Source organism: Paramisgurnus dabryanus, chromosome 14, assembly GCF_030506205.2.
Source record: "Paramisgurnus dabryanus chromosome 14, PD_genome_1.1, whole genome shotgun sequence".
In the NCBI taxonomy this organism is placed as follows: domain Eukaryota; kingdom Metazoa; phylum Chordata; class Actinopteri; order Cypriniformes; family Cobitidae; genus Paramisgurnus; species Paramisgurnus dabryanus.
The window spans coordinates 11,176,698-11,199,386 of record NC_133350.1 but is presented as its reverse complement, the minus strand read 5'-3'; the positions used below and the strand labels follow the sequence as shown (position 1 = coordinate 11,199,386).

The following is a 22,689-nucleotide window of genomic DNA, read 5'->3' as shown; positions in this document are numbered from 1 at the left end:
TCTATGTCAACAACATGGGCGCCGCGAACATTGATGATGTAGATTGAATAACTCCTATAATATTGTTTTCATTGTGTCATTATGGGGTATGAGAATAGATTAATGAAAACATAAATAAATGTAAACAATTGTAGTATCAGGCTGCAACATAACAGAACTGATCAGAAAAGTGTAGAGGGTCTGAATACATTTGGAGTGCAATGTATATCACTCTGCTTCGCGTCGTGCCTAACAACGCCCTTCAGCCGTTACTTATTCACGATACAGCACTTGCCTCAAGTACCTTATTGCTTACATATACATTTGATATACATTGTATTCCACTTTTCATGAAGTTAAATCAATAAAAAGCATTCCTTCCGCTAGAAAAAAATAGTCCCTGACCATGAACAAAAATGTGTTCCAATGTCTAATATGCATGAAAGCTCAAATAAAAACAACAAACCAATACTTGTGGTTGCTAAGGGTGTTGCTTAGGGCGCAGTGATAAACAGAACCGTTGGGTGAACCGGTCATAGCCGTGTTTTATCGTGAATAAAGCACACCTATTGACCAATCAGAATATGTGCTGTCATAGGTGTCATCTATTCACCGTCCAGGTAGCTAAAAGACAACCTTGTAAGATGCTCAACTCAAGATTATTTTATTTTAACGCATTTGTTCTAAAGCTGCAATTCATTTCTAAAATATTGTTTTCATTGTGTCATTATGGGGTATGAGAATAGATTAATGAAAAAATAAATAAATGCAATGAAATGTATATCACCATATATATATATATATATATATATATAAACACATTCTTACTTTTCATGTTTATACTGTAGGAAGCCATATGATACATTCAGGAGCACCACTTTTAACAAGTTATAACGTGCTGTCATCTAGTCACCGTCCAGGTAGGTAATGAAATGACAACCTTGTAAGATGCTCAACTCAAGATTATTTTATTTCAACGCATTTGTACTATTGTTGCAAGCTGTTTCAGATAGAACGGCAGTATTTCAATCTAAAGGTAAGCCAATATTCTCCAATATCTATTTTTTAGGCATGGCTGGTATGCAATGTAAGTCATATTGTAGATAAAGAAAATTTCCTTTATTATTTGCTTACAGCTATAGTGCTTAGACAGAATACATAATGTTTTTACATTTTTTATGTTTTATATCCAGGAGACGTTCCTTCAGATCCCCCGATTTGGACTGGTGGTATGCCCCCCAAATGTTTGCTTTATTTAAGTAAAACTATGTAGTATTGTTCTTTAAATATTTTTCTTTCATTATTTTCTTTGGTAAAGGAAAATCTATAGTATATCTTACAATCCAATCAAAGCAATAGTAAAAAAAATTCATTTGTTGTACTTTCTTTTTGCTTTAGTCTGCAAGGAGGATGACATTCTTTTTTACAGCCAAAGGGTTGTGGATCATACATTTCGTTTTGCAGGTACATTACAACTATTTTTAATGCAATCATTTATTTTATGTGAGATTATTTTATTTCGTTTTATTCATTTGGTTGTGTTGTCTTAGCTGGATATAACAGTAATCGTTTTTTGCTGCCTGCTGATGGTCAGTCTAAACCACTTTGTTTTGATGTTCTTCTTCATCACAAACTCAGACTGTTGGAGGATTCCTCTAGAGGTCAGACAACAGTATTTTTTCCACTACATGCCCCCCCTTATTAATCAAATGCATGTTTGCTTTTTAATGTTTCATGGCTTTTTCTATGCATCCATAGAGTTTTATATGAATGGAGAATCGCAGACAACTAAAACAGGATTTTCAAAAATTGCCTTTCATTATAAAAAGACCCATAATCTCACAATAACCACAAACTCCATCAGTTACCGTAATGACAAGGACAATGTTGATTTACTGTGGGGCGAGAACTTTACCCTACCTAACACTGATGGGTAAATACTGTGGCAGTTTTTTGCCTATATAAAAAAAAATAATTATAAAAATGAACCATGGTTTTACTATGGTGACCATAATTCAGCTATTTGCAGATAGCATATTTAAACCATCACGACACAATGTTATCAGTCTGCAGAAAAAACTGTATTAGTAACACCATGGTTATTTTTCATGCATTTTGTTTAATCAAAAGAAAAGTTCACTAATGAGTTATTCTGTATCAACAGCGTGGATCTGATCATAACATGCAATAAAATCAATGTTAGCATGGGGGATTTCAGTGTCTCCGTTCTTCTTCATAAGAATGATGGGGGTGTGTATCTATGGCCTGCTGTTCAACTATATCCACAAGATGGCAGCCCAACAGGCATTTTTGGTAAGATTCACCTTTTTAAACTATGAGAACAAAAGTATTGGGACGTAACTCTTATTTACTGACCTGGAAACAAATCACAATATCAGTTGATAATATTACAGGCAAATACAATATTTCATATGAAAAGACTCAAGAATCCAACAATCCAACTCTAAAGATTATGGACAAGAATGTGAATGCAACTTGGTAAGTGATAAGGATACACACAGGCTAATTGAATTTCCTGAAAGTTAAGATTTAAAACAATATGAAATTAAATTGCTGTTAGATAAAATGGTAAAAAAATTATCCCAAGCTGTCACTGGGGCTATACCCTTTATAAAGATCCTAATTTAGGTACAGATATGTACCTTTTGAGGTACTAATGTGCACTCTTTGGAACTAATGTTTAACTCTGATGTACTAATATTAAGTTTTGGGTGTACATTTTGAAATGGTCCTGCCACAAATGACAGTTTGGGAAGATTTTTAAAGATTTTTTTCTAGAAGTTTGTTTAAAAATTTGTGCAGGGCATATGGCATAGATAGCCATTAATGAAATGTCTGTGGGTTTAAGTGGGTATAATGTGATATGTAGCCCCAGGAAGGCAAATTTTAGCAGATGAACCCTGCCAGAAAACCCTGTATAATTTCACGATTGGGCTAGTTTGAGTAGTGGACAAAACTCTGTGTAGTGCAGTGAGAGTCATCAGTTCCCTTTCGAGGGAACTCGCGCTGCGTCGCCATAGAGACGCTTTGGGAACGCCTTCAGGTGTGAGTGCCTCTGAATGTGTATATCAAATCCAACCAATGGTGGGGCGTGACGTCACCGGCGGGGTGACGCAGGAGCCGGAAAGCATGAAAGGCGACGTACAACCACGCCCACATTATCTCTATTGCCTCAGACGGCTATCTAGTGATGGGAGAAACGAAGCTTTTCGAAGCTTCGAATCAATTGAACCAATTGCTTCGAAAATTGATTCAGTTTTTCGAAGCAGTTCGAAACAGCACACACGCTGGCGACCCCTGCTGGTCAAAATAGTGTAAAGCAGATATGGCCAAACATTTTAGACTTTTTTTTACAAAAAAATAGCAAGATTTTTATTAAAATATGTTTAAAAAAATTATTTGACTTAATTAAGACATAGTTAAAAGTGTATTATGTGTTTTTTGTTTTATTTAGGGCAAACAAATCATTAAAACTAACTACCCTTTTAATTATGCACATTTTTGTCATTAAATCTGTCCATAAACAATAAATAGACAAAATGGCAGTGTAATTAGTCAGAAGAATAAATGTTTTATGAACTTTTATAATAAAACTGACCCGAGTTCACCGAAACATATTAGACACTGGTCATGTGATCAACTCCCCCTAGTGGTGAATCGTCGTATTTTCGAAACGTTTCGAAACAGTTATGACGTAATGAAGCCTCGTTTGCTAAAATCACGTGACTTGGGCCAGTTTGAAACACGCTCCGAACCACTGATTCGAAACAAAAGATTCGTAAATGTTTCGAAGCCTCATGAAGCAGTGCTTCGAAAACGACCATCACTACGGCTATCTGTGTGTGTGTGTGTCAAAGAATGTCTGAATAGCTTAAAAACTGTGTGACTGAATAGTTTAACTGTGTGGCTGATAATGAAGGAAAATAAGAAATCAGAAAGTTTAGGAGCTGAGCACGCTCACGTCGCTCTTGAGGGAGAGGTGTGACTTGTGTTCATTATGATAACTTACCTTTCAAAATGCTCCGTTGTTCCTCCTCTGGGTGTGGAAGCCTGCACTGCAGTCACTTCCCCTCATTGAAAGGGACGTGATCTCGTGTAATCTTCCCCCGAGGGGGTTGATGTATTCGAGTACAGGGTGGTGAGGACTCATAGCTATCCTCCCTCCGCAATGTAATGATTTAATCAAGCTCAGTATACGAGCTGCATGTGTCGAAGTTTAATCCGAATGGCCGGAAGAGCGTCCGCACGTTAAGCTGCCAGAGCCCTTTCAAAATGCTTAAACTCAGCCACACACCACTCGGGCTGTGTGTCGTTGTTTTGATGAGTCAAGACAATGATCGCGTTTCTCGCGGCTAAGTCCTGCGTCCACTGAGGTGGTGTAACGTTAGTGTACTTTGACCGTGAAAGCTCTGCCTCTGGAGGGTTTGGAAGCACGCATTGCGGTCACTTCCAACCCGAACGGGAGCTCTATGCAATGTTTTACCTCTGAGGAGATATATGTTGTAAACACAGCCCTTCTCTTCACCGACCGGTTCAGATCCGCGTCCGCTAAGGCGGTGTGCACTTATCATTGCTATCGGGAGGGATTCGGGAGCCCGCATGTCGGTTTCTTCCGCCCCGATCGGTAGCCCGTGCTTTACTGTTTGACTGTGTCAGACGATGTTCGCGTGTCTTGCGGTTCGAGGCCCGCCTCGACCGGTCTATTAAATGAGAAGTTTATCGAGGTTGTTTCTCGCAACTGCTAGTTTTAATATGTATGAACCAGCATATATATATATATATATATATATATATATAAAAGAAACTATATCAACCAGCAAATTAGATGAGAGTTTTCTTACAAAATGAGTGCAATCTCAACACCAGAGGCTTTCTTTCTTTCCTGATCTCCATTATTATGCAAGTCATGGAAAGACCATCTGACCATGTTTACACAAGCACTTCAGCTAGCTTTTAAACATAATAGGCTATATTTAGAGGATGTTTTTATGTTGCCATGAGTGGCTTCATCCCTAGCCTCCAACATTGTCAAATATATGTAGGCTATAAAGCCCTATCAGGGTATGCCCTCCTGGGGGAGTGTGGGTTGTATCCGCCTTTTACGGGTCCCCACACTTCTCAGTACCCTCCTGTATTAACTGTGAACACTCTGCCTCTTGTAGTACAGAGCACAGTAAATCAGGTTCCCTTGGTAAAAAATATAATAGCATGGAAAAACATTCCAAACATATCTCAATGGGTGTTATGAGATATGTTTGGAGAGCAGGAATTGGAGTTCCTTTTATTCAAAGGCTATACGAAACTGTCAAAAAATTATGGTTCATGATGTTGACAGTCACTCACATTTATCTCAAATCAGATCCGAGGACTGGATTTTGTTAATGGATTTTTCCTGCTCACAGAATCTCAGGTTTGCCTTTGGGGCATGGCATACCAATATCAGCCTTCCCTTCGGCCTAGATCTATCCCTTCACACATTTACAAAATGTGTAAATGCTGCCCTGGCGTCATTGCATCTAGGGCATTTGCATACTATATATATTGATGATTGGCTAATATTAGCACAGTCAGCACAGATGGCAGCACAGCATCGAGATGTTGTGTTTGCACATCTAGATACCTAGCGTTGAGACTGAACACCAAGAAAAGTATGTTAGTCCCAACACAGGTGATCACATTTTGGGGATATTATGGAACTCTACGATGATGCAGGCACAGATGTCTCCTGCTCGTGTCATGTCCATTTTTCACATAAATGAATGAGTTGAAGCTAGGTCAATCGCACACCAAGTGATGGTTTTAAAATCAGGGTTTTTCCTCGAGGGGCAACCCTTTTTGCCTGTTCAGGGTTACGCGCACATGTCTTCGTACTCTAGAATATGTAAAGATTTCGGGTTTCTGTCTCAAAGCCCGAGGTGAGGTGTGGTTTGTCGCTGCATGACATTAATGACAGATGCATCTCTCTTAAGCTGCGGATCAGCTATGGAAGGCCAATAGGACAAAAATGTCCAATCAGCTAAAACGCCAGGAAAAGTGTGCTTCTCCAGTACAGAGGACCTCTTTTCTGGGTGTAGTATGGATTTCTATGATAGCAGGCACGTTTGTATCCTGCTCGTATAGAATCCATCCTTTAACCATGGGGTTCCTTGAGGGGCAACCCGTTTCTCATGATCAAGGTCACACGCAGATGCTTTGTGCCTTAGTATTATGGAAGAAACAATGGTTCCTTTCGGCCAGTGTTGGCCGTTTTACCATGTTCAGGGTTACGCGCGCATGTCTTCGTGCCCTAAGAATATGGAAAAATGCTGGGTTTCTGTCTAAGGCCCGGAGTGAGGTGCAGACTGTTGTCGCATGACATTAATGACAGATGCATTTCTGTTAAGCTGAGGATCGACTATGGAAAGCCTAAAGGACAAAATTATCCAATCAGCTAAACGCCAGGAAAATTGTGCTTCTCCAGTACAGAGGACCTCTTTTCTGGGCGTAGTATGGATTTCAACGACTGCAGGCACGGTTGTCTCCTGCTCGTATAGAATCCATCCTTTAACCATGGGGTTCCCTGAGGGGCAACCCGTTTTTGCATAATCAAGGTCACACGCGAATGCTTTGTGCCTTAGTATTATGGCAGAAACTATGGTTCCTTTCTCAAAAAAGGCCAGTGTTGGCTTTTTCACATGTTCAGGGTTACGCGCATATGTCTTCGTGCCCTAAGAATATGGAAAAAATTTTGGGTATTTGTTTACAGGCCCCAAGTTAGGTGCGGTCTGTCGCCGCAAAACATTAATGACAGACGCATCCCTTTCTAGCTGTGATCAGTTATGGAAAGCCAAAAGGGACAAAAATGTCCCATCAAATAAACGCCAGGAAAAGTATGTTTCTCCAGCACAGAGGACCTCTTTTCTGGCCGTGGTATGGATTTCAATGACTGCAGGCACGGTTGTCTCCTGCTCGTAAAGAATCCATCCTTTTAACCATGGGGTTCCCTGAGGGGCAACCCGTTTCTCATGATCAAGGTCACACGCAGATGCTTTGTGCCTTAGTATTATGGAAGAAACCATGGTTCCTTTCCCATGAAGGCCAATATCGGGGGCTCAAGGTCGTCACATCAGGCTTACGACGGATGCATCCCTCTAAGGCCGGGAAGTGGCTATGGTAGACCATAAGGAAAAATCTATGTAAGTCCACATGGAGCAGACGTTCTGCTGCGGCAGGCGTTGAGCTTGGGGAATGAAGACTCCACCCACATGTGGGGGAGCAAATTTGGCTCAGGTTCAGCCAAGCGAAAGCTGACCTGTTTGCAATTCAGGAGAATTCACATTGTACTTTTTGGTTTTCTCTTTTTCACCCAGTCCCACTCGGACTGGTTGCCATGACACAGGAAGGGTCTGAGGGCCTCCTGTGTGTTTTTCCCCAATTGCTCAGCTCCCGGGAGTTCTGGAGAGGGTCCGGCAGCACAGGCGCAGCTGTTGCTCGTAGCCCCGTGTTGGCTGACCCGAGTGTGGTTTTCGAACCTGGTCTCCCTCCTAGATGGCTCCCCATTTCAGGGGCCGATCTGGAGGGATCGGCAGTCTCAGGCAAGGGGCACTGTGTTTTACCCCTGCCTAGAGTTTTTGGGTCTGGCCTCTGAGGAGGACAGACTCATAGAAATGGGTCTCTCAACTGAGGTTGTGCAGATTTTTATTTCCAGAGCTCCCTCCACCAGGAAATTATACGCATTTGAAGAAAGACTTTAATTACGTGGTGCCAAGAGCACTTATATGACCCAGTTAACTGCCCCTTGGTACAGTTCTGGAGTTTTTATAAGAGCAGTTTGCAGCAGGGCTGCCTCCTTTGACCATTAAGGCTTATGTGGCAGTTATATCTGTCTTTCATACCTTAGTGGTCGGTCCCTCATTAAGTAGAGACCATCTATTCATGCGTTTCCTGTGTGGCACTCGGAGGCTGAGGCCTGCCAGTCATTTTATGATCCCTGCGTGGGATCTGTCTGTGGTCCTGGAGGACTTATCAGGGGAACCATTTGAGCCTCGAAAGGGAACGTCTGGGGTTACGTATGTAACCCTTGTTCCCTGAGAAGGAAACGAGACGCTGCGTCTCCTTTGCCATACTTCCTGCGTACCTGTAAGCCGTCTTCGGCAATATTTCAGATAATGTGGGCGTGGTTGTACGTCGCCTTTTATGCTTTCCGGCTCCTGCGTCACCCCGCCGGTGACGTCACGCCCCACCATTGGTTGGATTTGATATACAAATTCAGACGCACTCACACCTGAAGGCGTTCCCAAAGCGTCTCTATGGCGACGCAGCATCTCGTTCCCTTCTCAGGGAACAAGGGTTACATATGTAACCCCAGACGTTTTATTTATCTATAAACACTGCTTTGAAATAATGTGCAAGTGTAAAAACCACAAAACACTTTTTAAGATATGTGCTGTGTTTTCAGAGCATAATGTTCTTTATTTGTTTCTGTATTTTTATTAAACTTGTGTCCATTAATTGTATAGGGCCCATGTGAAAGACTTCACAAAGCATTCAATTCCTAATGTCAGATGTTGGCTTGTGCCGTTCGATGATGTGATGAACAGAAAAATATCTGATTTCATTGTTCCTCAGATATAGAGTTCAAAGCAAAAAAATTGTATCATCTGATATATTTTGATGGTTCATTTATTCTTTCAAGTAAATGCTTAAGTGGTTGAATCACCAAATTTAATAAAGCACATTACAAGTGACATACAATTTGCATTTACTATTCCGTACAGTGGAGTGTGGCTTACGGGTTTTTAAAAAAAATATCTGTCAATACATTTTTTTTGAGTAATGCATGCTGGATAGAAACAATTGTTGGGTGTGAAATAAATTTATGCTGGGATGTTTCAATCCATGGTTGGGTAAAAAAAATACTTAAATTGGTAACATTTTGGTAATTTTTTCATACAGACAGTAAATTGGCATTGGTACAATAAAAAAAATATTTTTGATCTTACATTTTTGAGTTTAATCAACTATGATTTACAAGTCATTTCAACTAGCTTGATTAGTGATGACTCTCTGTAACTTACAGTAATAAATAAAAGTTACATTTGCTTTAGTTATGTCAACTTTATTTTATAAGATACAACAACTCATCACTAGTCAGTACAGTTAAAATGACTTGTTGATTAAACTTAAAAATATAAGTTTTAATTTAAGTGCAAAATTTTATTACATTCTGTAAACAAATTTAAAATATACTAGAATATGGACCTACATTTTTCAATGTATTTAATCTAGTGCTGGGCAAAGAATAATCGTGATTAATCAAAATACAAAATAAAAGTGATTTTTAGCATAATATACAAGTGTGTGCTGCATATAATTATTATGTATATATAAATACACACAAATTTACGTATGTATTTAAGAAACATTTCATGTGCACATTTATTTATATTTTTAAATAAATTAAAAAAATATATATTTATATATCAGTAAAAAATTCTGAAATGTATATGTGAGTGTGTTTAAATATACAAAGTAATTACACACAGTACACACACATATATTGCGAAAATTAACTTGATGTATGCGAATAATTGTGATTAATCTTTGCCCAGCACTAATTTAATCTAATTTACAGTATTAATATCAGTACTCTACATGTAGGATATAACCATACTGTCAATTTTGGGTTTGTAAACTGAAACAACAGTATTATATATTCTGACAACTGCACCCCTTGTGATAAACAAACTATTTGAGTCTGCAATTGTATTGACACAAAATAATTTTATAATAACAGTGTTTTCTAACTAATACAGTATAACTGAAGCAGTTCATGTATATTAGTCTCTGTAAAACGGTAGAAAAAGATGTCACTGGGCACGGTACCATTTCAAAAAGTGCACTTTTGTACCTCATTACAGTGACATCTTTTGTACTTTTTATCTGACAGTGTAAAATAGTCTCAACTTTTTTAGTTTTTAAAGGATTAGTCCATTTTCTAAAAAAATCCAGATAATTTACTCACCACCATGTCATCCAAAATGTTGATGCCTTTCTTTGCTCAGTCAAGAAGAAATGTTTTTAAGGAAGACATTCCAGGATTTTTCTCATTTTAATGGACTTTAATAGACCCCAACACTTAGCAGTTTTAATGCAGTTTAAAATTGCAGTTTCAAAGGACTCTAAATGATCTCAAACTAGGCATAAGGGTCTTATCTAGCAGACGATTGTCATTTTTGGCAAGAATAATAAAAAATATGTACTTTAAACCACAACTTTTCGTCTTCCTCCAGTCGTGTGACGCGCCAGCGCGACCTCACATAATTGCGTAATGACATCAAAAGGTCACGTGTTACATATATGAAACATTTGCAGACCATTTTAAACAATAAACTGACACAAAGACATTAATTAGTATCATTCCACATACAACAACGTCTGTCGGTCTTCTTTCACCACACTTGTAAACACTGGGGCGTAGTTTTGATACGTCATCCGTGACCTCTTGATGTGATGATGTATTACGTGAGGTCGCACTGGTGCTTCACAAGACCAGAGGAAGACGAGAAGTTGTGGTTTAAAAGTGCCAAAAATGACAATCATTTCACTAAATAAGACCCTTATGCCTCGTTTGAGATCGGTAAGAGTCCGTTGAAACTGCATTAAAACTAATTTGGGGTCCATTAAAGTCCATTAAAATGAGAAAAATCTTGGAACGTTTTTTCTCAAAAAACATAATTTCTTCTCTACTGAACAAATATCAACATTTTGGATGACATGGTGGTGAGTAAATATCTGGATTTTTTGATAAAAATTGAATAATCCTTTAAGCTTTCATGTCATCCCTTATTCTTAAATAATAATTAAGCTAAAAAACAAACAAACAAACAAACAAACAAAAAAGCATTTCTTTGTTAACACTTACACATTCAGGTTTGTAAACAACTTTTTATAAAAGGGATAAAATATTATCTCTCAAAATGTCCAGTTTAATATTTAGACAGCTCTGCTTTTACAACACTCTTGACCCAGATTTTTTAGTTCCTTCCTGAATTTCTCTGACATAAAAACATAGAGAATAGGATTGGCTACAGTAGACGAGGTTGCCATGATGCGAGCGAAGGTAGCAAAAGGTCCCAAGCGAGGTAAAGTTGCATCACTCTCAGTTATCTGGGCAAACATTAAACCATATGAAGGCAGCCAGCACAATGCAAATGCCAGCACTAACATAGCTGATGTTTGGGTTACCTTCACATGATATTGTTCCAAACGGTCTGCCTGGCTTATTCGGCTCTGTTTGGTCTTTTTAAGGAAATGGTAGATCTTGGCATAGGCTATTACAATGATCCCAAGTGGAAAGGCAAAGGCCAGTAGAAAGTGACACACTCCATATGCCAACTGGCCTTTATCGGATAGGAAATTAAAACATGCCAGGTCCTCATGGGCTTCAGGCCCTGAAATCACAATCCGCCATGCAAACTGAGGGGATGCAAGGACTACAGCAGGTATCCACAATGCACCAGCTATTATTTTCAATCGGCCTTCTCTGCGCCATCGATACGCTTTTGATGGGTGCACCACAATGAGGAACCGACCAAACGCCAAAGCAGCCAGTGTGAAGGCACTGGCAGAGGTACACATCGCACTTAGGAAGCTCACAGATTTACACATGAAGCTCCCGAAGGGCCAGTGGTGAGTCGCAATTGCAACCGTGTGATAAGGAAGGCAGGAAAGCAGCAGAAGGTCGGCCACACTTAATGACAGAAGAAGAACATCGGTTCCGTTTGCATTTGTTTCTTGTATTCCTCCTGTCCTGCCTCCATTCGGCTGTCCACGTCCTTTGCGCATGGTACGACAGATGATGATAAGAACCAATATGTGTCCAACCACACCAGTCACTAGGATGAAGGTATCAAATATGGGTACTAACACTTGCTCAACATCATTTGGTCCATGAACAGAATTGTTGTCCAACTTGCTGGAGGGGTTTACCATAATGCTGTGTCCAGAAGTATTGTACATGTAACACAATGTTATGTGTTATTCATCTTGTATCTCTATAAATTGTTTCTGGGTTGTTTGGTAAGCTCTACATATTCACGAAGTGATCACCAAACACTGTGCGAAAGTTAGACCTATAAAATATAAAAAACGATAATAAAATCTTGATCATCTGATCTTGATTTAGTAAAATGGTTAAGGTTTTAAGGGAGTCCTAAAAAGTAAGGTTGGTAAACTTCTCTAAATGTGGGACAAATAATTTAAACTGGTAACACTTTTCAGTAAGGTTGTTGTTAATTCATGTTAGGTAATGGATTTAATTAATGTTTACAAATACAACCTTATTGTAAGGTGTTATCTACCACTTCAATAAACTGATCAAGATCATGAATTGATTAATAAATCTATCAAAATTATAAACTGATTTAATAAAACAATTGAGGTCATGAACTGATTTAATAAACCAATCAAGATCACGAACTGATTCAATAAACCGATATAGATCATGAACTGATTTAATAAACCGATCAAGATCATAAACTGATTTAATAAACCGATCGAGATCATGAACTGATTTAATAAAACAATCAAGATCATGAACTGATTTAATAAACCGATGGAGATCATGAACTGATTTAATAAACCGATTGAGATCATGAACTGATTTAATAAACCGATCGAGATCATGAACTGATTTAATAAACCGATCGAGATCATGAACTGATTTAATAAACTGATCGAGATCATGAACTAATTTAAAACCAATCCAGATCATGAACTGATTTAATAAACCGATCGAGATCATGAACTGATTTAATAAATCGATTAAGTAAACTGGTTTAATAAACAGATCAAGATCATGAACTGATTTGATAACCGGATCGAGTTCATGAATTGATTTAATAAACCAATCCAGACCATTAACTAATTTAATAAAACGATCAAAATTATAAACTGATTTAATAAATCGATCAAGATCATGAACTGATTTAATAAACACACCGAGATCATGAACTGATTAATAAGCGGATCGAGATCAACTGATTTAATAAACGGACTGAGATCATGAATTGATTTAATAAACCGATCGAGATCATGACCTGATTTAATAAACCAATCGAGATTATTAACTGATTTAATAAACTGATCAAGCTTACAAACTGATTTAATAAACTAATCAAGATCATAAACTGATTTAATAAACTGATCAAGATTATAAACTGATTTAATTAACAGATCGAGATCATGAACTGGTTTAATAAACCAATCCAGATTATAAACTGATTAAATAAATCAATCAAGATTTTAAACTGATTTACTAAGTCAATTGACATCACAAACTGATTTAATAAACCGATCGAGATCATGAACTGATTTAATAAATTGATCAAGATTTGAAATAATAATATAATGAAAACAAAATAATATGTGCAATGTGTTCAAGATAAAAAATGACATTGGTAGCAAGTTTTTACTTATAGTAAATTGTATATTTATAGCCTTTGATCAAATTAAATTATACCCAGCATTGTGGTCATGAAGTTAAACCTGATTGGGCTAAGCGAGTCTTCAAAAGTAAGTTTGGTAAACTGCTCTAAATGTTGGACAAATACTTTTAGTTGCTTGTTTTTAACTTAAACTTAGGTTTTCCTGCTATTACAAAACATTACAATTATTTAAATCCAACATTTCTCTGGCTGGTGTACATTTTATGCATTATTTGTGAAATCCAGGCTAAAGTCTTATAATCTAATTGTGATATTCAATCTAGATTTTACTTTCATTTCAATATTTGACAGTGTTATGAGTTTATGTAGAAAACAGTAAGTCACAAAAAATGACTTTAGCTCTATTTTGACAGGCAGGGTACAATATTACATAGTAGTAGTAATCCAGTAGTTATGTTGGTATAATACTCTGGAATGCTGTTATCATCAGTTAATGATTACAGCAAGACTCAGAGCAACATCAGAAACACCTGGTAAAATTCCCTCGAGAGAAAGAAAAAAATGTTTTCATAAATAATTCATAAATAATTAAAATGATGGCAAATGTACTTGCCTGCATGTGATCGCAGATCTAGTCGAGGAATTTCCTGACTTTTCTTGAATTTGAGAAAGATAATCCATTTAGATCTTCAAACTCCAGAGTATCAGTCCACTTGAACGTTTAAGGTAACATTTGAGTTTGAGTATGAGTGTCATACTGTGCTTTAAACCGAGATCTACAGTAGTTTAATAGTGGGAGAGGCGAGGCAAGGCAAATGGCCTTTGACCTTAATGACGCATGGATTTACACAAGGAGCTTTGTTTAACTTCTCACTTAGTGAATTGTCAGTGTCGGTCAATCGATAAGACCTTCCAAAAACAAGGTTGCTCACTGCTCTGTATACTTTCATTGAGTTTCTGTACTTTTTCCCAGCCTGCATGAGAGTTCGATATTATAAAAGCCTACAATGAAACTGTAGTTAAATCAGATTTTTCTTCATATATTTTAATGCTAATACAGAGATTTTCAGTCAAATACACAGAATCGAAGTTGAAGTCTTTGGACGGAGAGATACAGTAAATGTTTTTTACAGGTCATAAACTCAAGTTTACAGTGCAAATCAGTATAAAACATAGGGGCAAAGGACAGAGCACTGAGATAATGTCACATATATCATTTAGTGTATCTGCAGACTCAAACACAACATCAAATGCTAAACTTTAATTCATGAATCACTATGATTGGATTTACATTCATAGTGATGATTTTGTTAATGCATATATGTCTTATATACACTCACCTACATGATTATTAAGAACACCATACTAATACTGTGTTTGACCCCCTTTCGCCTTCAGAGCTGCCTTAATTCTACGTGGCATTGATTCAACAAGGTGCTGAAAGCATTCTTTTGAAATGTTGGTCCATATTGATAGGATAACATCTTGCAGTTGATGGAGATTTGTGGGATGCACATCCAGGGCACAAAGCTCCCGTTCCACCACATCCCAAAGATGCTCTATTGGGTTGAAATCTGGTGACTGTGGGGGCCATTTTAGTACAGTAAACTCATTGTCATGTTCAAGAAATCAATTTGAAATGATTCAAGCTTTGTGACATGGTGCATTATCCTGCTGGAAGTAGCCATCAGAGGATGGGTACATGGTGGTCATAAAGTCAGATGGTCAGAAACAATGCTCAGGTAGGCCGATATTTAATTATCATATTTAATTTAACCAATGTAAACCTATATAATATTGCTAGAGATTTACAGTAGGACATCCATAAAGCTCCAGCAAACATCACACAGATGGCTGGAGCACATTATTGCTTAGTGATTTTGTGAATACAGTAAAATATGTGTCCAACTGCAAGAGGCATTGGTTTGACTTCAGTATGAAGACAGAAAAGCACATGGATAAAGTCAAGCAGATTTTGAGGAGCAAAGAGGCAAATAGTTAAGGTATGCTCTGTATTATATCACATACACATGCTGTGAACTCTACAGGTGAGTAACAGTAAAATCAGAAATCTCTCCGTTCATCACAGCCTGGAACGGCACAAGCAAACATCTGACGACTGGAGCTGAAGAAAATCTGTAGTCTGGCATTTCATCGCTACAATTAGCAGATACATTTTTCTATTAGATAAGTAAATGACATCATATAAAAACACATGAATATTTATACATACCATGACGCTTTCACATCATTGTCCATTATCTTTAGTGTTGACCCTTGAATCTCCTCATACGAAATGTTGTCTTTTCCTTAAAGCAACACTATGTAGTTTTTTTACCTTTAATTAATGTCTTCAAAATTATTTCAGTGATAGAACAACTTTTAACTGGACAAATTTTACTGTTGCTGCAACTCGAGCAGCCTCCTAGCTGCTACAAGCACACTCTGAAAGTGGCGGTGGAGGGTAGGAAACACAGCCCCGCCCCTCCCCCTGCCTGCAAAAGAGTGTCTGATATCAGGCACTGTTGCCCTTTTCAACCACATGGGGGAGCTGTAAGTCATTTTTACATCGAAACTACATAGTGTTGCTTTAAATATTATCCACATATATTGTGATCACATCACAGACATTTTTGTTATATTCATGCATGTTGTGTTTGAATGTTAATGTGTAATTATTTACACAGTGTGTTACCTTCTTACCTAAAACATAACATAATGTTGTACCTTTTGGGTTACGTTACTGGTACCCACCCTTTAATTAAATTTAGCATCGCAAAGACCTTTAAATTACACAGACCAAATATGATGATGATCTGATTCAATTTCTAGGAGGAGTTTGTTGAAGTACGAAGCCCAGAAATGGCAAAATTAGCACTCAAATTACAGAGAAAATTAAAAATGGCCGACTTCCTGTGGGGTTTAGAGCTTGGTTCTGATAGACTCTTTGTAGGTCCTGGAGTGACATGATCCTACCACATTTCGTATCTATACGTTTAACGTAGCGGGGGGACTGCTCTCTTGAATTTTTTAGGTGGCGCTATAGAGCCACCCCAGTTCTGAAGCCTATATCAAATTAAATTTTTGTTTTATGACTTTTTGAGCCTGTTTAGGCTTTGTCATGACGAAACATCCCACTTTGACAGGCCGCTACAGACATGCCCTTCAACGAAAAGTCAAGATCTTCGCAATTTATCATTGCAAAAGGCTTAAGATCAGTCTGACCAAATATGATGATTATTTGATTAAATCTCTAAGAGCAGTAAATCATAGCGTAAAACATGTCATTTCCTGCTGTCTTTAGGTGGCGCTATGACTGTAACTGAAAATTAGCATGGAAATGTGTTCAGGCCAGGGCCGGGTTTCCCGATAACGATTGAACTTAGCACTTAAGAGCGCTTTCTACGAGCTACTTAACGAACATTCGTCGTTCATTTACGTGCGTTTCCCAAAGATGCACGTGAAACGATCGCTCGCAGCTGGGTTTTAAGTGCTACTTACGAGTCGCTATCCATTTGTCAAGTAATGTCACCAATAGAATGACCCGAATTTGGTAGCAGAAGCTTGTTTAGGCTAATGATCTTCAGCCGATGTGCACTAATATTTTTAATAATATATTTTCATTATTGTTCAATAACTTTTTAAATGTTTTAATAATTAATTAAATATTATTTTCCGTATTTAGTTAGGACTCGTCCCACTGCGAAATGCCTTCTGCGTTTCTATTAGATTAGATAGTTTAGATTATTATTATTATTTGTTGTTTATTATCTATGTTTATTTATTATTATGGATTATTGCATTGTAGTGTAAATATTTATTTGGTGGCTTTAATTAGATGCCATTTCCCTTCAAAACAATGTTTAGATGAATTATAGCAGCAATCGGTATGAACCATTTATCAATTTGCTATACCAACTTTTACCAAAATACAAAAAACTTTTACCAACTTGTACAAAATACGTTTTCCTTCTTTATTAATTTAAATTTTATTAATTTGTTTAGTCATTTAAATTTGATTTCTCATTTGAATTTTAAATATATTGTACTATATATTTAATATAAAATAAACAAAGAAGAACCAAATAAATAAATAAACATTTAAAACATTACATTATCGTTATTGCAGGAGTGCAATTTGCTGGTTGTCCTGTAGGTGACCTTGTAACTCTGTTGTCTTACGATGCACTTATGAATGAACGATTACTCCAGACCACTCGTAGATCTATGATGATTTTCAAGTGCAACTTAAGTTACGAAGCTTTTGGGAAACAGCCCGTAATTCTAAGATGATTCGTACGATCGTTTTTACGATCTACTTAGCCTTACGATGCTTTTGGGAAACCCGGCCCAGGACACTTATCAAACATGTGAAGTGTGGGTCAGATTGGACATTTTAAGCCAGAGTTAGAACAACTTCCTGTTTAATGGCGAAAACGCCTAAATTTGTCCGCCACGGACCTACCCTCCAACGAAAAGTCAAGATCTCTGCGAAGGTCTTTAGATAAGACTGACCAAATATGATGATGATCTGATGAAATCTCTAGGAGGAGTTTGTTAAAGTATGAAGCCTGAAAATGCCAAAATTTGTACAGAAATCACAGCGAAAATTCAAAATGGCCGACTTCCTGTGGGGTTTAGACCTTGGCTCCAAGAGACATTTTTTTGTAGATCTTGAGGTGATAGATGACCCTACCAAATTTCTTACCTGTATGTTTTTCTTAGGGCTGTTCTCTTGAAATTTTGCAGGTGGCGCTATTGAGCCATTTTTACACGTCCACTTCTGACGCCTATACTACATGTAAATTTTCGCCACTTCTGACGCATGTGCAAATTTTCATGAGTTTTCAAGTATGTTTAGAGCTTAAACTACATTTACTTTTGTTTTGTGCAAACTATACTTTTTTATATGACTTTATATATTTATAAATAAACGTTGATAAATAAAGCCAGCACAAAAGAAACTAATGTATGTACAACAGACTTAGTTTTCATCATAGGACCCACAAAATAAATGGAAATGTTTGACCCACATCAAATCCAACTTCTCATTGGAGTTCAGATATCTAAAGAGGGTGGTTTCTGCATTATTAGCCAATAGATTAATGTGGACATGAGTTTAAAGGCAGTGCTGTTTAGAGATCTGCTTATCTTTGCAGGTCACAATGGATCGAGGAGTATTGAGAGTGATTTTGTTGGCCGTATTTCTCATTTCTGCCACTTCAGATCCTGTTAAGAAGGTGAGGGTAAAAGATGTGAAATCTTACATTTACATTTAGTCATTTAGCAGACGCTTTTTTCCAAAGCGACTTACAAATGTGGTAAACAATAAAAGCAATTATAGCAACACAAGAACATCAATAAATAAGTGCACTGAAAATAGTCTCATCAAGTCCAACACAGTATACATAGCCAAGGGTTGGTTAGTATTTTTTAGCCGATTCTTAAAGACAGCCACAGAGTTAGCAGATCATGTCGCGCCCGTCAGATTACCACAGTTGTGGAACAGCTCCAGAGAAAGTACGCAATAATGTTTTTTTCCTTTTTGAGATGGGAAAATCTTTAAGAATTGATTTAAATCATTAACAATGTTAAATAGTATTGATTTTATGGATGTTTTGGCTTGTGGTATAATAAACACCCACACAAGTTATTCTACACATCTACTCAAAAAAATGTGTAGATAAAACAATTATTGTAGTTCAGCTGTACATATTGTGATATTAAAGGTTTTAACAAAAAAATGTTTGCGGTTACCAACGTCATATGGTGATATTAAACCAATAGAAAACCAATAGATATGCTTAAATACATTTTATGATTATGACATTCGTGAAAGTTGGATCTACTTAAACAAATTACTTAAATTGGTAACAGTAAAAAAAAACACTTTGAATGATTGAATTATGTGTTAGTGTGCGTATACAAATACAAAGCTGCGTTATGCAATCTAACTCAACAAAACCACTGGTCATACATTGACGAATCTTATTTGTTTTTAGGCCAAAGACCTTTTCTCTACGTTATTTCTGAGCAGTAACTATTTGAGAGGAGGCGTTTTTGTGCATCAGCCAATCGTTGTCTATTACATGTATTACATGTAAGGACAAGGTCGTCAGGACAAGGTCGTCAAAGAAAATACTATTAATTACTCCATTAACAAAAACAGCTTGGTAAAAAGGCTTTCTCAACATATGCCCCAAATGTCTGGAATGAACTCCAAAATACTTTAAATTTAGAATCACTTCCATCGATTGACACTTTTAAAAACCTTTTAAAGTCAACTATGACTGAACAATGCAACTGTTTTTAATTGAGGATCTTATACAATTATTTTACTATGTATAGTGTATAGAGATTTGTGGTGTATCATGTATTTATGTTTTGTCTGTTATGTATTGTAACTTGGCCGCCATTCTTGGCCAGGACTCCCTGGGACCTTTCCTGGTTAAATAAAGGTTAAATAAAAAAAATAAAAAAATGTAGACATGTTAAATCTACATTTTGATTTCTCAACACAGGAACAAAAAGTGGATATTTACAGTTTCTACATTAACTCTACTGTGACCAGTCGCTACGCCACCACAGTCATCACAAGCCGTGTGGCAAACAGACTTAATAAACCTCAGGATATTTTCTTTGAAGTGAAAATACCCAAGAATACCTTCATCAGCAAATTCAGAATGTATGAGACTACATATATGACATATGAAAAATATATAGCTGAAACCCATCTTTAATGTCTGATTAATGTGCATTGTTTATTTGTCAGGACCATAAATGGAAAACGCTATGATGGAGTTGTGAAGGAGAAACCTCAGCGGCATTCCGTTCAAGTAGTTTCACCAAGACAACCAAGTGCTGGACTCATCAAGTATTGATCATTTAAAACAATATCTACACATATCATTCAGACTTATGCACATAAAATATGTTTTTTTATAGGATGAGCAGTGATTTGATGGGTGTATTTTTCTCTTAGGTCTGTTGGAAGGACTTTAGAAGACATTAAAACATCAGTGAATGTGGCCCCTGGCGGTAAAGTCACATTTGAGTTGACTTACGAGGAACTGCTAAAGCGTCGCCTTGGCAAATATGAGCTTCTCATCTATGCCCAACCAATGCAGACGGTGGAAGATTTCAAAGTATGACAAAAATAGATTAAACTAATTATTACATAATCCTCCGTTTCACAGACATAAGATTAGTGCTAGACTAAAACACATGTTTGAGCTATCTCAACTAAAATAACTAGTACTGACAGATCTTTAAATATGCCATTGGCACTGTTTCATCTTAAGATACACACCAGGAACATCTTTTTTTTAAGGCATGTTTATAAAAAATGCTTAACTTTACAATAAAATTAAAATTCAAAACTTTTAATTTTTTACATATGACTTATCTGTGAGCTTCATATATATATTTTTAATTCATGTGCCCTCATAATCTATAATCAAAAACGCTACTCGCCTCCTCGAAAACAATCTCTTATTACGTCCGGTCACGAGGAATGGCGAGAGGAAAGGGCCTGGAAAAAATCTTAGCAAATAGCAACATGACCCAACTGCTAAAAATCCAATCAATTCTCAGTGGACAAAGTCAAGTCCCGCCCTTCCCTTTTTATCCATTTCAGAAGCCATTTCACTCGGATATACGTCACGACGGGTACAATAGGGCAATCACCGTTTCTCAAAGTCCTAGTCCTGACTTTAGCTAAACCTTGTCTGTGAAACCAGGCTTATACTGTACAGATGTGGTGCATTAAATACAGGGTTTACAAATGCTCTTTTTATATGGTTAGGGTTATGTTTTTAAACTTCAATATTCTGTCTTTATATTAGATTTATGTACACATCCATGAAAAACCAGGAATTTCCTTCTTGGAAGTGAAAGGAGATTTGAGCACCAATGATCTGGCCACTGCCATCAAAACCACCAGAGCTGACAAAGATGTAAGGATAGATTATGAAAGATGATATAGATATTTGTATAATTCATGTACACTACACAAGATAACCAAACTGAACATTTCAGGCATGGGTGACCTTCTACCCCACTCGAGATCAGCAGACCAAATGCAAAGACTGTGATAAAAATGGGTTGAAAGGATACCTGCTCATTACATATGATGTTGAAAGACAAAATCCTAATGGAGAAATGACAGTGAGTGTTTTTGACAATGACTAAGGGATGTATCAAATGCTAAGAGGTCATGAGGAAATAAAGACATAAATGGTTTCAAAATTCACTTTTTATTTTCCTCAGGTATCAAACGGGTATTTTGTCCACAACTTTGCACCCTCAGGTCTTCCACGCATTTCCAAAAATGTAGTGTTTATCATTGACCGAAGTGGCTCTATGGGCGGCAAAAAAATGTGGCAGGTAAATAACAAAGACAAATGTCGAAATCTGTCTGTACTTATTAAGAGATTAAAATATAGCCACAACATTTCTTAAATGTCCTTGCTAAGGTGAGGGTTGAAATAAAATGCAGCTATTTGATATTCCGAATACAAATTATATTAATAAATATTATTAAAATAATAATCATAATTAAAAATCTATTAATATAACAATAATGTATAAATACATAATTATTTAATTTCTTAATTTAGTTTCGTTTTTAATGTAGTGGATTTGATTTGCTTCTAATGTGTTGCGCTTTTTGCGTCAGTTTCTTGACTTTATGCCTTTTTGTAGGCTTTTCTGAATGCTGCTACTGTACTTACACATCAAAATCAAAATCAAGTATTCCTGATAGCCGTGTAATAAATAAAATTTTTATACAGTGGAAATAACTGACACATGCTGATTTAAGTGTTATCATTCATTAGACACGTTTGGCACTGCTGAGGATTTTGAGCGATCTTGCTGAGGACGATCACTTTGGATTGATCACCTTTGACCATCAAATTGAACTCTGGAAGCCTGAACTCCTTAAGGCTACTGAGGCAAACCTGGATGATGCAAAATCTTTCGTGAAGAACATTGAGGACCGGGGATGTGAGCTCCTAGTGCTAGATAAGAAGAGTGAAAAGGTAAAATGTGGACGTAACCGTGAAAGATATGTTTTTTCTTTCACAGATACAGACATAAACGCTGCAGTGCTGGAAGGAGTAAAGATGATCAATCGGCACCCACAAGAGGGAACGGCCTCAATCTTAATTCTACTGACTGATGGAGATCCCACAACAGGCAACCGATCACTCATATACACAAACAATAAATTAATGAAATGACATCAGAGCTGTTTTAAATA

At 37.0% G+C, this 22,689-nt stretch overlaps 4 protein-coding genes across 9 annotated transcripts in view; 2 read left to right on the top strand and 2 right to left on the bottom strand.

Moving 5' to 3' along the window:
- The window catches only part of LOC135718703 (inter-alpha-trypsin inhibitor heavy chain H3-like), a 47,910-nt gene extending 32,479 nt beyond the window's left edge, over window positions 1-15,431 (top strand). For 3 of the 4 annotated variants that reach the window (XM_073811835.1, XM_065240841.1, XM_065240840.1), the window contains 9 exons: window positions 828-899; window positions 980-1,015; window positions 1,173-1,208; window positions 1,378-1,443; window positions 1,530-1,640; window positions 1,738-1,912; window positions 2,144-2,292; window positions 2,394-2,478; window positions 8,499-8,726. In XM_073811835.1, the coding sequence (XP_073667936.1) occupies window positions 828-899; window positions 980-1,015; window positions 1,173-1,208; window positions 1,378-1,443; window positions 1,530-1,640; window positions 1,738-1,912; window positions 2,144-2,292; window positions 2,394-2,478; window positions 8,499-8,613 (845 nt within the window). In that variant the 3' untranslated portion in view covers window positions 8,614-8,726. Of the gene's footprint in view, window positions 1-827; window positions 900-979; window positions 1,016-1,172; window positions 1,209-1,377; window positions 1,444-1,529; window positions 1,641-1,737; window positions 1,913-2,143; window positions 2,293-2,393; window positions 2,479-8,498; window positions 8,727-14,825; window positions 15,170-15,319 lie in introns of those variants that run through there. The other variant, XR_012335065.1, reaches the window with a different exon arrangement.
- The window catches only part of LOC135718713 (inter-alpha-trypsin inhibitor heavy chain H3-like), a 32,339-nt gene continuing 12,043 nt past the window's right edge, over window positions 2,394-22,689 (top strand). The window contains exons 1-10 of one of the 2 annotated variants that reach the window (XM_073811841.1): window positions 2,394-2,478; window positions 18,587-18,667; window positions 19,949-20,112; window positions 20,200-20,301; window positions 20,410-20,572; window positions 21,272-21,382; window positions 21,465-21,593; window positions 21,696-21,812; window positions 22,265-22,433; window positions 22,515-22,625. In XM_073811841.1, the coding sequence (XP_073667942.1) occupies window positions 18,593-18,667; window positions 19,949-20,112; window positions 20,200-20,301; window positions 20,410-20,572; window positions 21,272-21,382; window positions 21,465-21,593; window positions 21,696-21,812; window positions 22,265-22,433; window positions 22,515-22,625 (1,141 nt within the window). In that variant the 5' untranslated portion in view covers window positions 2,394-2,478; window positions 18,587-18,592. Of the gene's footprint in view, window positions 2,479-17,783; window positions 17,803-18,586; window positions 18,668-19,948; window positions 20,113-20,199; window positions 20,302-20,409; window positions 20,573-21,271; window positions 21,383-21,464; window positions 21,594-21,695; window positions 21,813-22,264; window positions 22,434-22,514; window positions 22,626-22,689 lie in introns of those variants that run through there. The other variant, XM_073811842.1, reaches the window with a different exon arrangement.
- On the bottom strand, window positions 9,557-14,739 carry LOC135718716 (somatostatin receptor type 2-like). Its single transcript, XM_065240925.2, has 2 exons — window positions 14,041-14,739; window positions 9,557-12,113 (listed from the first exon to the last, which is right to left on the bottom strand). The coding sequence occupies exon 2, from the start codon at window positions 11,998-12,000 to the stop codon at window positions 10,975-10,977; it is 1,026 nt and encodes a 341-aa protein (XP_065096997.1). The 5' UTR covers window positions 12,001-12,113; window positions 14,041-14,739; the 3' UTR covers window positions 9,557-10,974.
- Window positions 15,463-22,689, bottom strand: part of LOC135718705 (inter-alpha-trypsin inhibitor heavy chain H3-like) — a 68,884-nt gene continuing 61,657 nt past the window's right edge. The window contains exon 29 of one of the 2 annotated variants that reach the window (XM_073811837.1): window positions 15,463-15,584. In XM_073811837.1, the coding sequence (XP_073667938.1) occupies window positions 15,470-15,584 (115 nt within the window). In that variant the 3' untranslated portion in view covers window positions 15,463-15,469. Of the gene's footprint in view, window positions 15,585-15,635; window positions 15,737-22,689 lie in introns of those variants that run through there. The other variant, XM_073811840.1, reaches the window with a different exon arrangement.

Excerpts from the sequence above, each read along its gene's own strand:
- LOC135718716 (XM_065240925.2), bottom strand. The coding sequence starts at position 12,000 with ATGTACAATACTTCTGGACACAGCATTATGGTAAACCCCTCCAGCAAG.